At 37.6% G+C, this 12,378-nt stretch overlaps 1 protein-coding gene across 1 annotated transcript in view; it reads right to left on the bottom strand.

Annotated features, from left to right (window-relative positions):
- RARS2 (arginyl-tRNA synthetase 2, mitochondrial) overlaps positions 1–12,378 on the bottom strand; it is a 58,857-nt gene that overhangs the window by 33,852 nt on the left and 12,627 nt on the right. Inside the window, exons 2-4 of the mRNA XM_021693123.1 lie at positions 9,412–9,485; positions 4,848–4,950; positions 2,979–3,062 (exon numbers count right to left, since the gene is read on the bottom strand). Coding sequence (XP_021548798.1) covers positions 2,979–3,062; positions 4,848–4,950; positions 9,412–9,485 — 261 coding nt within the window. The remainder of the gene's footprint in view (positions 1–2,978; positions 3,063–4,847; positions 4,951–9,411; positions 9,486–12,378) is intronic.

The raw sequence follows: 12,378 nt of genomic DNA, 5'->3' as shown, positions 1-12,378 counted from the left end.
TATTCCAAAAGACAAATAAGCTAGAGGCCCATCTATTCATCAATAGGTACGTTAAACTGTAAGATGCTCTTATAAGGACTTCTAAGGAAGCTACTATACCTCTTTGTTCTTTGATCAATACTTGAAAAGTGTTTAATCATTCATTCCTTCCATGTGTTCAGCCACTTGGCACATGTGACTTGAATGCATCTATTGCCTTCTGGCATAAGCTCAGTTAGCAAAATAATGAGCAGAATCAGAGCCATTTAAATTAGTATCTCTTTTCCTCTTTTTCCCAAAGTTTTAATAGAGCATGCAAAGTTGAATTTGGCAAATAAAAAATACATGCGTACATATTAAATAAAAATGATGTTATCCAGGGGCGCCTGGGTGGCTCAGTTGGTTAAGCGACTGCCTTCGGCTCAGGTCATGATCCTGGAGTCCCGAGATCGAGTCCCGCATCGGACTCCCTGCTCCGCGGGGAGCCTGCTTCTCCCTCTCCCACTCCCCTTGCTTGTGTTCCCTCTCTCTCTCTCTCTGTGTCAAATAAATAAATAAAGTCTTAAGAAAAAAAAAAATCACACTAAGATCCAGACCCTCAAGGCTACAATAAAGGGAGGATTTCCAGGTGAGAAAGAGGAGCTGGACCTCAAAGCCCTAGATCTTTTCTTTCTGTTGTCAACTGAGAAGGATTTGGGAATACTTTTAATAAGCAAGCTAGTGTGCATTCTTAGATCAGAGAAAATCTCATAGTTTGTCATTGTAATAATAAATCGTGAAAATTCGTGGCCATTGAAATTTTAAATTAAGTACACACATGCCTTGATATATAAGCCACATCTCCTTCAGTTAAGCTGGCTGTAAAGGCATAACAGCACATTTTCCCATCTCAGGGAAAATAAGAGGTAAAATACTGCTGCCTATGAAGTAGACTGGAGTTTGGTGGGCACTTGGGTGAGCTGCATTTCTGCTTCTATAAAAATTGAGACTGCCGGGGCACCTGGGTGGCTCAGTCGGTTAAGTGCCTGATTTCGGCTCAGGTCATGATCTCAGGGTTCTGGGATCGAGCCCCACGTTGGGCTCCCCACTCAGCGGGGAGTTTGCTTCTCCCTCTCCCTCTGCCCCTACTCCCACTCATGTGCTCTAATAAATAAATAAAATTTGGGCGCCTGGGTGGCTCAGTTGGTTAAGCGACTGCCTTCGGCTCAGGTCATGATCCTGGAGTCCTGGGATCGAGTCCCACATCGGGCTCCCGGCTCGGCGGAGCCTGCTTCTCCCTCTGACCCTATCCCCTCTCATGCTGTTTCTCTCTCTCTCTCTCAAGTAAATAAATAAATAAAATCTTTTTAAAAAAATAAATAAATAAAATTTATATTTATTCATTATTTATTTGAGAGAGAGGGCACGTGTGCAGGAGCACAGGGAGGGGGAGGGGCAGAGAGAGAAGGAGAAGGAGAAGCAGGCTCTCCTGAGCGGGGAGCCCTATATGGGACTTGATCCCAGGACCCTGGGATCATGACCTGAGCCGAAGGCAGACGCTTAACTGACTGAGCCACCCAGGTGCCACAATAAATAAAATATTAAAAACAAAACAACATCAACAAAAAAACTAAGACCACAATCAGAAGAAAGAATACTAACTTAGAAATGGTAAATTAGACTCACTGGTTTACTAAATTAACATGAAATGTTATCAAGAGCCCAACAGATTGTAGAAACTTTTGAACAAGCTCAAAACAAATTTCCTTCTTGTCCTTGTGACTGATTTTGGTTAATTAATTTACCTTGAAGTAAGAAGGAAAAAAAGATAAAAGAAAAAAATTCAAGGATCTAGAGGCAAGCATGTTAATACTAACTCCCCTTTGGAAGACTTATAGGGCAGATGGGCAAATGACTATAAACTGTATAATCTTGGTGAGAAATTATATTCGAAAAAAAATTTTTTTTTAAAGATTTTATTTTTTGACAGAGAGAGAAACAGTTCTCGAGACAGTGAGAGAGGGAACACAAGCGGGGAAGTGGGAGAGGGAGAAGCAGGATTCCTGTGGAGCAGGAATCCCGATGCGGGGCTTGATCCCAGGACTCTGGGATCATGACCTGAGCCGAAGGCAGACACTTAACAACTGAACCACCCAGGCGCCCCCAAAATTTTGGTTTTATAGTAATTTTCAATTCAAGACTGTAGCATTACTAAGCCTGACCAACTTAATACCAGTATATATTTCTTAAAAAAAAAAAAAGCCTAAAGCATGCATTATGATAAATTTTAAATTTCAATTGAGATGAAACTCTCAACAAAAGATCTCATACCACTGCCTATCCAGGATTACCTGTCCTCCACAATCTTACATGAGACCCAATTCCTTTATGTCATTTCCCCAACTCCTCCAGGCCATCCTGAGTTTTCTGATCTTTCTTATGCTTATTGTATCAATCCACTTTTTTTGTTTTAATATTTGTTTTATTAAAAGAATAAGCTATTTTATGGTTTCTTCTGTATAAATCTCATGCTTCCAACAGATTACAGGCTATCAGAGAGCCAAAACCAGCAGTACTTTTTGTGTATTCAATAGAGTCCATTAATTCATTCAATAATAGTTATCTTACACCTACTGCATGCCAGGCACTGTGCTAGGAAGTGGGGATCCAATAGCGCGAAAAACAGATGCTATAAGCCCTAATGGAAATTAGAGTTTAAAGGGCAAGAGGCACTAATCAAATAAAAAGAATGTAAAATAGTAACTATGATAAGTTCTGCGAAGGAGAGATACCCACTGCTGGTAGAGCATATAAACGAAGGGGGCAGAAAGGCACAACCCAGGAAATATCAAGAACTGAAGGGTAAGCAGGAGTTAACTTGGGGTGGCTCTCCAGGAAGGGGAATCAGAATGTGTATGGTTTTGAGGCAAAAGGAGGCAAAGTTTAGGAACTGAGGGTAAATCACTGTAGCTAAATCAGAGTGAGTAAAGGTGCATAGCTGGAACATAACCCATTCTTACCTTTGTTAATAGTTCTCTGTTAATTTTGAAATTTATAGTCCCTCGACCAGTGCTGATTTCACTCACCACTCTATCACATTTTAGCTGAAAAGATAAAAAAAAAATCAAGTAAAATAAGTATAAAACAGGTGTAATGAGATTTGTCGTTCTAATACTATCAAATTGGAGTCCAAAGGCAGCAGGTGCTTCGTATCTCTTAGTCATTATATCTGGACGTGGGCCTTAGCCAATCTGTTCAATTCTATCACTCCGACAAGTTTCCTTCTTTTCCAGCCTAGAACACTATTCTATATTCAAAATCTCTCCCTCTTTCCCATTCCCTCACTTCAAATTCTCTATCTAACATGGAAGGAAGCCAGCAGCACTTCACCTCCGCCTTACGTGCCCTAACATGCAGTGAACTCTTTGATAGCTCACCCACCTTGCACAAGAACCACAGGACAGGCCATTCTGCCAGGCCTACGCTGCAGCACTTGTACCCACACATAAAATGGAAATCCTTTAAATACTTGGTCTTCAGTGAATATACCTTAAAATTTTAACCAACTAGATTTCTAAGCACCTGATATACCCATGAAACCTGAAGAGATACCTGTGGTCAATGACGAGTCACTAGTCTTTATTTTTGAGAACTCACAGGAGATGGGGGAAAGAGAGAGGCTAAATACTGTAATTAGAAAAATTCTACTCCTGGGGTACTTCCTGATAAAAATCTGGGTTGATTTTCTGATCAAATAAATATTTACTCAGCCAACAAATCTCTTTGATTATCCTCATTCTTTACACATCTTTTTCTATGATAGTGGCTTTCATTGTTCCAATCCTTCAGTGTGCCCAGAAGCCTATGTGTCACATGTAATAATCTTACTTTAAAAACCCTGTTTTTTATGGTATTACACTAATAATTTAGATTTGGTCATTCTCTACAAACCTTTCAACTCCATTTTAGACACCAAACCCATCAGACAAATTAGAAATGAAAGAGGTTTATTAAATCATCTAGCCACTTCTCTGCAATCATGATTCTATTTACATCTAACCATTTTTCTCATATTTTAACGCTCATCTTCTCAGAAACTCATTTTAAAAATTGCAACCCACTGCTAATTTATCAAGCTTGTTCTCTTAAATTCAGAAGTCCATCCAGCTTCAATCTGTAAATTTAATTAACACATCAGTCCTCCTGTAAGTAGTTAATCAAAAAATTGAACAATGTCAGCTCAAGAGGAATGCCTTGTAACTAATTTGAAAAATCATCTTAACCTTATAGCACATGGCTAAAATGAATTTAAATTGTATTTTCCAAGGTGCCTTGAACAAAAAAAAAAAAACCACTGTTAAATTCATTATTATGGGGCACCTGGGTGGCTCAGTCGTTAAGCGTCTGCCTTCGGCTCAGGTCATGATCCCAGAGTCCTGGGATCGAGCCCCACATCGGGCTCTCCCCTCAGCGGGAAGCCCGCTTCTCCCTCTCCCACTCCCCGCTGCTTATGTTCCCTCTCTCGCTGTGTCTCTCTCTGTCAAATAAATTAAAAAAAAAAAAAAATTCATTATTATGCCTGAGACAGCCTGCAGAGTTTTTTCTTCTTTAAAATATTAAGTTTGTGGGCGCCTGGGTGGCTCAGTCGGTTAAGCGACTGCCTTCGGCTCGGGTCATGATCCTGGAGTCCCGGGATCGAGTCCCGCATCGGGCTCCCTGCTCGGCAGGGAGTCTGCTTCTCCCTCTGACCCTCCTCCCTCTCATGCTCTCTGTCTCTCATTCTCTCTCTCTCAAATAAATAAATAAAATCTTAAAAAAAAAAAAACTGCCAAAAAAAAAAATATTAAGTTTGTTACAATGTCTAAAAAAAGGTAACAGTGCTGAAGTACCTTCTCTGCCAGTCTTGTGGCTTGAACTTGAACATCTGGTCTTGAATGGTCATTGTTGTTTTCCAATAGAGAATCCACACAGAGCTGAAAATCAGCTACTTCTCTAAAGACAGAAATTGAAAGAGGAAAAAGCTATTGTACCTTAAAAACATTACTAGTGTAACAACAACAAAAAAGACTAACCACTATGTATTCTCCACATCGATACAATTTTATCAGAAGGAAAAGGTTTTGCTTTCAAAATATAAAGCAAAGAAATTAGAAATATCAACTCGTATTTATTTAGAACTTTATCTTATAAAGTTCTTCCTCTTCTATTACCTAATTTGTAACTTTACAATATCTCTATGAGATAGGTAGTTCAAAGTGTAATAAAAAAATTTTTTTTTTTTAGTAATAAAAATTTTAATTGATGTACAAACATCTACATAATTACCCACCCTGGAACATCTTCTGACATTTAATAGGGAACTAGAGAATGAGGCTTTATGGGCAGAATATGTGGATTAAACCACTGTCTTGTCTAATCCATTGTCACTGACACAAAAGGACATATTTTAGAGGGGGTACAAATGACTTCATTCTTATCAATCTTGAAATTCAGGGACATGCCTAAAATATCCTGTGATATCTGTTTCACATCACATTAAACTTCCTAGTCAACAAAGACCATTAAGAATTTTCTTGAGCCTTGGGGCACATGGGTGGCTCAGCCAGCTGGGTGTCCGACTCTTGATTTTGGTTCCAGTCATGATCTCAGCGTTCTGGGATTAAGCCCCATGTTGGCTCCATGCTCGCATGGAGCCTGCTGGGGATTCTCCTCTCCCTCTCCCTCTGTGCCCTCCCTCACCCCTGCCACCCCAACTGGTGTGTTTTCTCTCAAAAATATCTATATATTAAAAAAAATAAAAAACTTTTCTTGAGCCTTACTACATTATCCAGTCTAGTGTGGATTATGCTTAACAACTCAAACTCATCTACTGACATTTGAGCTGTAACTGCAGACCTACGTACATCTATTAATCAGTGTCTCTGTGATCTTGAATATTTTGCTTAACCTCTCCTGTACCTTAGTAAAACGGGGATGATAATGGTACCTAACTTCACAGTGTTGCTGAGAAATTAAGTCTTGGTTAAATAATACTAATCCTAGTTCTGATGTTAAATAAAAATGTTAAACAGTCCTGAGTCTTGAGCCCTGGGGACATGACAATTCAATTTTTACACAATTAATTTTTTAAAGATTAACTTTAATTGTGGAAATTTACGTAAGGTTTGAATGTATTTATTGTATTTATTCTTACCAAAGGACTGATGGTTTAGCCCAGTACTTGTGCCAATAATGTGGGAAACTGAAGAAATTAGTTTAACAAAGTAAGAACAAGACACGAACACACTTTTAAAAAATTAAAAGTAGTAAGAGCAATAACAAAATTAATTGAAATTATATAGATTTGAATATACCAAAGATTAAATTTTTGACAAACAGCTAGGATACTTTATACGAGGTGCAAAATGACCATAAACCTACAGGATGGCTCTCAAACATCCAGGAAACACAAGGAGGTCACATGGTTTTCTATAGTTATCTGTAATTTTATTCTAAGACATGAATAAACAACGAATGCATTTCAATTAAAAAATTTTATCTTAACAGAATCACTAGTACTTCCAATTTGTTCAGTGGTAGAAGGACAAATAAAAAAAAATCACCCATTTAGTCTATTAACAATAATTAACACCAATTTATTAAACTAGGAGTATTTCAAACATGAATTCTGAAATTATATGAAGGGTTATTTGCCAGCAAGGAAGGCCCCAAAAAATAAATGCTTCAGGGAGATGGGGGTAGATCAACCAGACTTGACCTACTTCCCAGTTTTCCCTTTTGGGAGGTTTTAGTTACATATCTACAAGGAACTTTGTCTGTTTAAAGAGGTAATTGTTGAATGTAAATTATGTAAAAAGTCAGAACAAAGCAATCTAAATGTCCATCAAAAGAGGAGCATTGGAGTATTATTTAGCCATTGTTAAAAGAGCTATTTACCAAAAAAGAAAGATGTCAAGGGGAAAAGGGTTCAAAAATCATACATACAGTAGTTTTATAGCTATGTTTTTTTATTTATTATTATTTTTATTTTTATTTATTTATTTTTTTAAAGATTTTATTTATTTATTTGAGACAGAGAGAATGAGAGGGAGGAGGGTCAGAGGGAGAAGCAGACTCCCTGCCGAGCAGGGAGCCCGATGCGGGACTCGATCCCGGGACTCCAGGATCATGACCTGAGCCGAAGGCAGTCGCTTAACCAATTGAGCCATCCAGGCGCCCTATTATTTTTTTTTAGAGAGAGAGGGTGCGCACATGAGCAGGGGGGAAGGGTGGAGGAGAGGGAGAGAGAGAATCACAAGCAGACTCCACACAGCCTGGAGCCCAACATGGGGCCTGATCTCAGGATCCAGAGATCAGGACCTGAGCTGAAATCAAGAGTGGGACACTCAACCGACTGAGACACCCAGGTGCCCCAAAGCTATTTTTTAAAAGCTGTAAGACACAATCAAAGAGAAATATGAAAAGTACATCAACTTGCTAAACATATTAGGGATGTTTTCCCTTATTTTCTATATTTTCCTGAATTTCCTTAAGATTAGGTTTTGCTTTTGTGATAGGAAAATTAATTTAGCTATCAAAATTATCCATTGTGAAGAAGGAAAGTGGGTAGGGGTACAGACGAAACACAACTGCTGTGTGCCAATGACAGTGAGTGATGGCACATAGGGGTTCCATAAACTATTCCATCTACTTTCATATTGTTTATTAGAAAAAAAAAGTTTAAAAAGCAATAGCTACTTTTCCACTACTTCTGAGGAGTTGTTGTGGTGTTAGAGTGAAATCCACAGACTTGAGTATTACTGGCTGGTAACAAAGTCATTAATCCTGTCTACTATGTATGATCAGTATTAAACAGGAATTCCAGCATAGTTGATAATATAATCAAGAAAATTAGGAGGCCTGAATAAATTGACTCATAGGACATTAAATAAACCATATTAACAACAAAACATTCTCCTGGCACTTAACAGCATTTTAGAATAAAGTGAGAAATACAGAACAGTTAGGCTTTGTTTTTGTACTGTAAAGGATGTCTGAGTTTATTATGGCACAACAGTAGAGATTCTTTTTATTTTAAATCAATTTAATATGCAGAATTTTAGACTTGTAGCCTAGAAAAATTTTGAGATCCTCCCTAATATTTATTCTCTATAAGCCAAAAGTATAGTGAAGTATGGTATCATTAAAGTAGAACTGCCCAAAGGAGCTCCAGGCAGGTAAAGAAAATCTTTTTCAAAAGATGGGCCAAGGGGCGCCTGGGTGGCTCAGTTGGTTAAGTGGCTGCCTTCAGCTCAGGTCATGATCCCAGGGTCCTGGGATTCAGCCCCGCATTGGGCTCCCTGCTAAGTAGAGAGCCTGCTTTTCCCTCTCCCTCTGCCTATCTATGCTTTTCTCTGTCAAATAAATAAAATCTGAAGAAAAAAAGATGGGCCAAGAATGTTCAGCTTATTAAAGGCCTCTGAAATATAAAATAAAAGCAGACATTTTCATTATTATGCAAAATGTCATTTACAGATTTTATGAAACAGGTAACTGGCTTGGAATATTACATTAATTGATGTGTAATTATGAGATCCCCTTGGTCTGTGGCTGCCTTTGTTCTTAGAACTCAATGTAAAGTAGGTTGCAGCAGGCCACTTTAAAGATGCTTTCTTTCAACAAGGCCACATGTAGCATGTAGCCTTTCTCTTCCTCTTCCATTTACCTCTTTGTCTATTCTGGGAACAATAATATTCATCCTACCCTCTCTTAAAATCCTGACAAAGTTAAGGAGACAAAATATTAGGACATAATGGTACTGATAATTATATCTTTCCAAAACTTGGGGCTTAGATGCCTACTATGTAGCTAATTTCTTGTCATTATTAATGGACTGAGAGGGCGTTTTATCCAAGTACTGAAGTTTTTCTAGCCAAATGGTAAAGAAGTATCAAGGACCAATGTCACAAAGAGATACCTTCCTGTATCCAAGAAAGCAACTAAGGGTTATATGTAACCAATAGTTATCTATCACTAGCAGTCCTCAAATGGAATCAAACAAAAACCCCAAAACCACCAAAAAACCTAGCAGTAAATATAGTACTATAGAATTCAAGCATCAGATAGGTGTATCATCTCTAAAATCCCTTCAAAAACCCTGAAATTCCAGCTGCAATCTTAGTCCTTTTATTTGCTGTCACAGAATTAAATTTTGACCTTGTTCCTAATTTTTCTTAAAGACTTTGCCATAATTGTCATTAACAGCATAAACATCAAACAACATAAGAGTACTAATTTAATGTGCCATATCAGAGTAGGTAAAACACAGATTTTAATTTCATTATTTAAGTGAATGGGAGTAATAGGTTACAATATATTTTATAGTTAATTTTAAGGTCTATTCTGTAAATTGAAGAACAATTTTTTGCATATTGACAAAGTCAGCAACATTTTAAGTTGTTACAAATACTTAACTCTTTCCTGGAAATTGGAACTGCAGATATTGACTTGATCAAGTTTTCTGGTGGAAGATCCAACACTCTGGAAAGCTAAATAATAAAAAAACAAAACAGAGCAAGATTGTTAATAATCTGTACTAGATTCAGTGGAATACTACTCATCAATAAAAAGAATATTCAGATATTTAACTTAAATGAGCCTCAAATGCACTATGCTAAGTGACAAAAACCCAACTCAAAAGGCTATATAGTGTATGATTTTATTTACTTGACATTCTGGAAAACCCAACTATGAGAGAGAATCTTAAGCAGGCTCCAAGCTTGGTGTGGAGCTCCATTCGGGGCTCGATCTCATGACCCTGAGATCATGACCTGAGCCGAAATCAAGAGTCAGATGCCCAAGCAACTGAGCCACGCAGGTGCCCCACAGTATATGTTGATTTTTAAATTTAAATCTCAGAGTACAGTTTTTTGTTCTTTTGTTTTTTTTTTTAATTCTAGTCTTTGAGAACTACATTACTTAAAGCCCCTACAAAACAGTTATTTCCTTAGGCCATTTCCCTAGAAGTGGATAAACATTTCCAATGCATTTATAGAATAAAGGCTATAACAGTTCATGTTTATACTACAAAATGTTCTTGCCAATCTAGGTACACCAACAATACAGGTTCTATCATAATTTCTCTTAAAAAAAAAAAAAAGGATTCAAATTTCCAGTTCCACTTTTACTAGCTATGAGTCACATATGAAAAATGGGGATTAACCCTGTTAAACTAGGGTTCTTATAAGGATTAAGAAAAATGTGTCACATGATGCTAATAATATTATCTTCTTCCTTTAAAAATTAAGATTTTATTTTGGGCATAATGTCTCCCAAACTTACCATAACCACTAAGATTTTCTGCCTATCTTAAATATAACTAAAGTCTGCTGGAAAACAAAATGAAACTTAGTTACATTTTTAAAGCTTTTTAGCTGACAAATAAGTTTTGAACTTCAGTAATAAAATGTTTACATTCAAATGAACAACACACAAAAAAATTCTGTTTCCAATATAAACTAAAAACTACTTAAAAGTTGCATATTTAGGTTAAACGCCTGCCTTTGGCTCAGGTCATGATCCCTGGGTTCCTGCTCGGCAGGGGAGTCTGCTTCTCCCTCTCCCTCTGCCACCCCTCCCCCCTTCGCCCCCTTAATCTCAAATAAATAAAATCTTTAAGAGAATTGCTTATTTCTTGGGGCGCCTGGGTGGCTCAGTCATTAAGTGTCTGCCTTCAGCTCAGGTCCCAGGGTCTTGGGATCGAGCCCCACATTGGGCTCCCTGCTCAGCGGGAAAGCCTGCTTCTCTCTCTCCCACTCCCCCTGCTTGTGTTCCCTCTCTCACTGTGTCTCTCTCTGTCAAATAAATAAATAAAATCTTTAAAAAATTGCTTATTTATTTTATTATAACTCATTTGCTCCAAAAAAGGCTCTGAGGGGAATTAACACATAAAAATAAAATGGAGGTGTAAAATCATACCAGAAAACCTAAGGTAAAGATAGTTACTGTGCTTTTTGGCAACCAAGGTACAAAAAGGAATCTAACTATATATATAATACAGTGCTGCCTGGCAACGAACTTTTCCTAAAAGTAAATTCTAAGACGGAGATTATATTCACAAAGATTTAAATACCAAAATAGAAAATATCTTCAATAGTAGTTTTCCAAAGGCACAGCAACATTTTTATATAATGTAAATTAGAAAACCAAAATAAAGAGACTGAGACAAAAGGAGAAATGGAGAGTCACTGTTTACAATGAGCACAGAGTTTCAGCTTTACAAATGAAGAGTTCTGGATAGGGTTGGTAGTGATGGTTGCATAGCAATGTTAATGGACTTAATGCCATTGAACTGCACATTTAAAAATAGTTAAAATGGTAAATTTTATGTTGTATATATTTTCCCATAATTAAAAACAAAACAAATTAAAAAACCTAAAAAGACTTTGGGATGAAGTAGTGGAATGAAGGCTTCTTTACATAATCTCCCACCTCCCACCCATTATCAAATTAAAATGAAAGGGGTGGAAGAAAGAATGGAGAGGAGAAAGAAAGGAAGGTAGGTAATAAATAGGCAGATTGGTTGGTTCTCCAGCAACAAATATAGAGGATAGGCACAGTCCAAAGTCAGAAACTTCAAAAGGGATAGCCAAGGAGACAAACAGCAGCTTCTGAAGAGGAATGGAGCAGCCCTGCTTGGCAAGTCTCCTAACTTGAATTAACAATTCTCATCAATCCCCACGCTGGAGAGAAAAAAATGAATCCCATTATTTTTCTTCATCTATGACTGGAGGGAGATGCTACAGAGCTGTGGGAGAGAAGGAGTAAAACAGAGAAGTGAATTCCAGTACTTTTCACAAGTGAAAATTCTAGGGCAGCACACTAAAGTTCTCTCCAATGGAAACACAACACTTTCCCCAATTAAATGGAGATCTTGATTTGGTTTTGTATGGGCAGGAAGAATCAGAGGAGGAGCTTTTATAGGAAGGTGAAAAAATACCAGAACTAGCCAAGCAAAAATTTAATATGCCAGGTCAGAGTTCAGGAGTAATGTATACAGGTCACCAGAACCTACCAGAGAGACAAAAGAGTGGAAAAGCCCTAGAGTTTATGTTTTTGCAATCACAAAAGCAATGTGAGCCAAGAACAAATCTCACATGGAGAGTGAAGTCACACAATGCAGGAACAAACAGAAAGTGTGGGCAGAAAGGTCAAGCATGAGCAAGATGAAAAATAGGCAAAACGAGTAGGCAAACAAAGTGGGGGAGAGAGGAGAGGGAAGGACAGAAGATCAAAGAACTCGTCTAGAAAAATATAACCAAATGAGTACAAAGACATTCATCAAAAGTGCTTCAAGATTTGTGAATGCAGTAAGAACTGAAAGACAGAAAAAGAGATAAAAGGGAGTCTAAAAATTAAATAGACAAATTGATACATTTTTTA

Source organism: Neomonachus schauinslandi, chromosome 8 (genome assembly GCF_002201575.2).
Source record: "Neomonachus schauinslandi chromosome 8, ASM220157v2, whole genome shotgun sequence".
Taxonomy (NCBI): domain Eukaryota; kingdom Metazoa; phylum Chordata; class Mammalia; order Carnivora; family Phocidae; genus Neomonachus; species Neomonachus schauinslandi.
The sequence above is the reverse complement of the archived record's forward strand: the minus strand, read 5'-3'. Positions and strand labels throughout refer to the sequence as shown.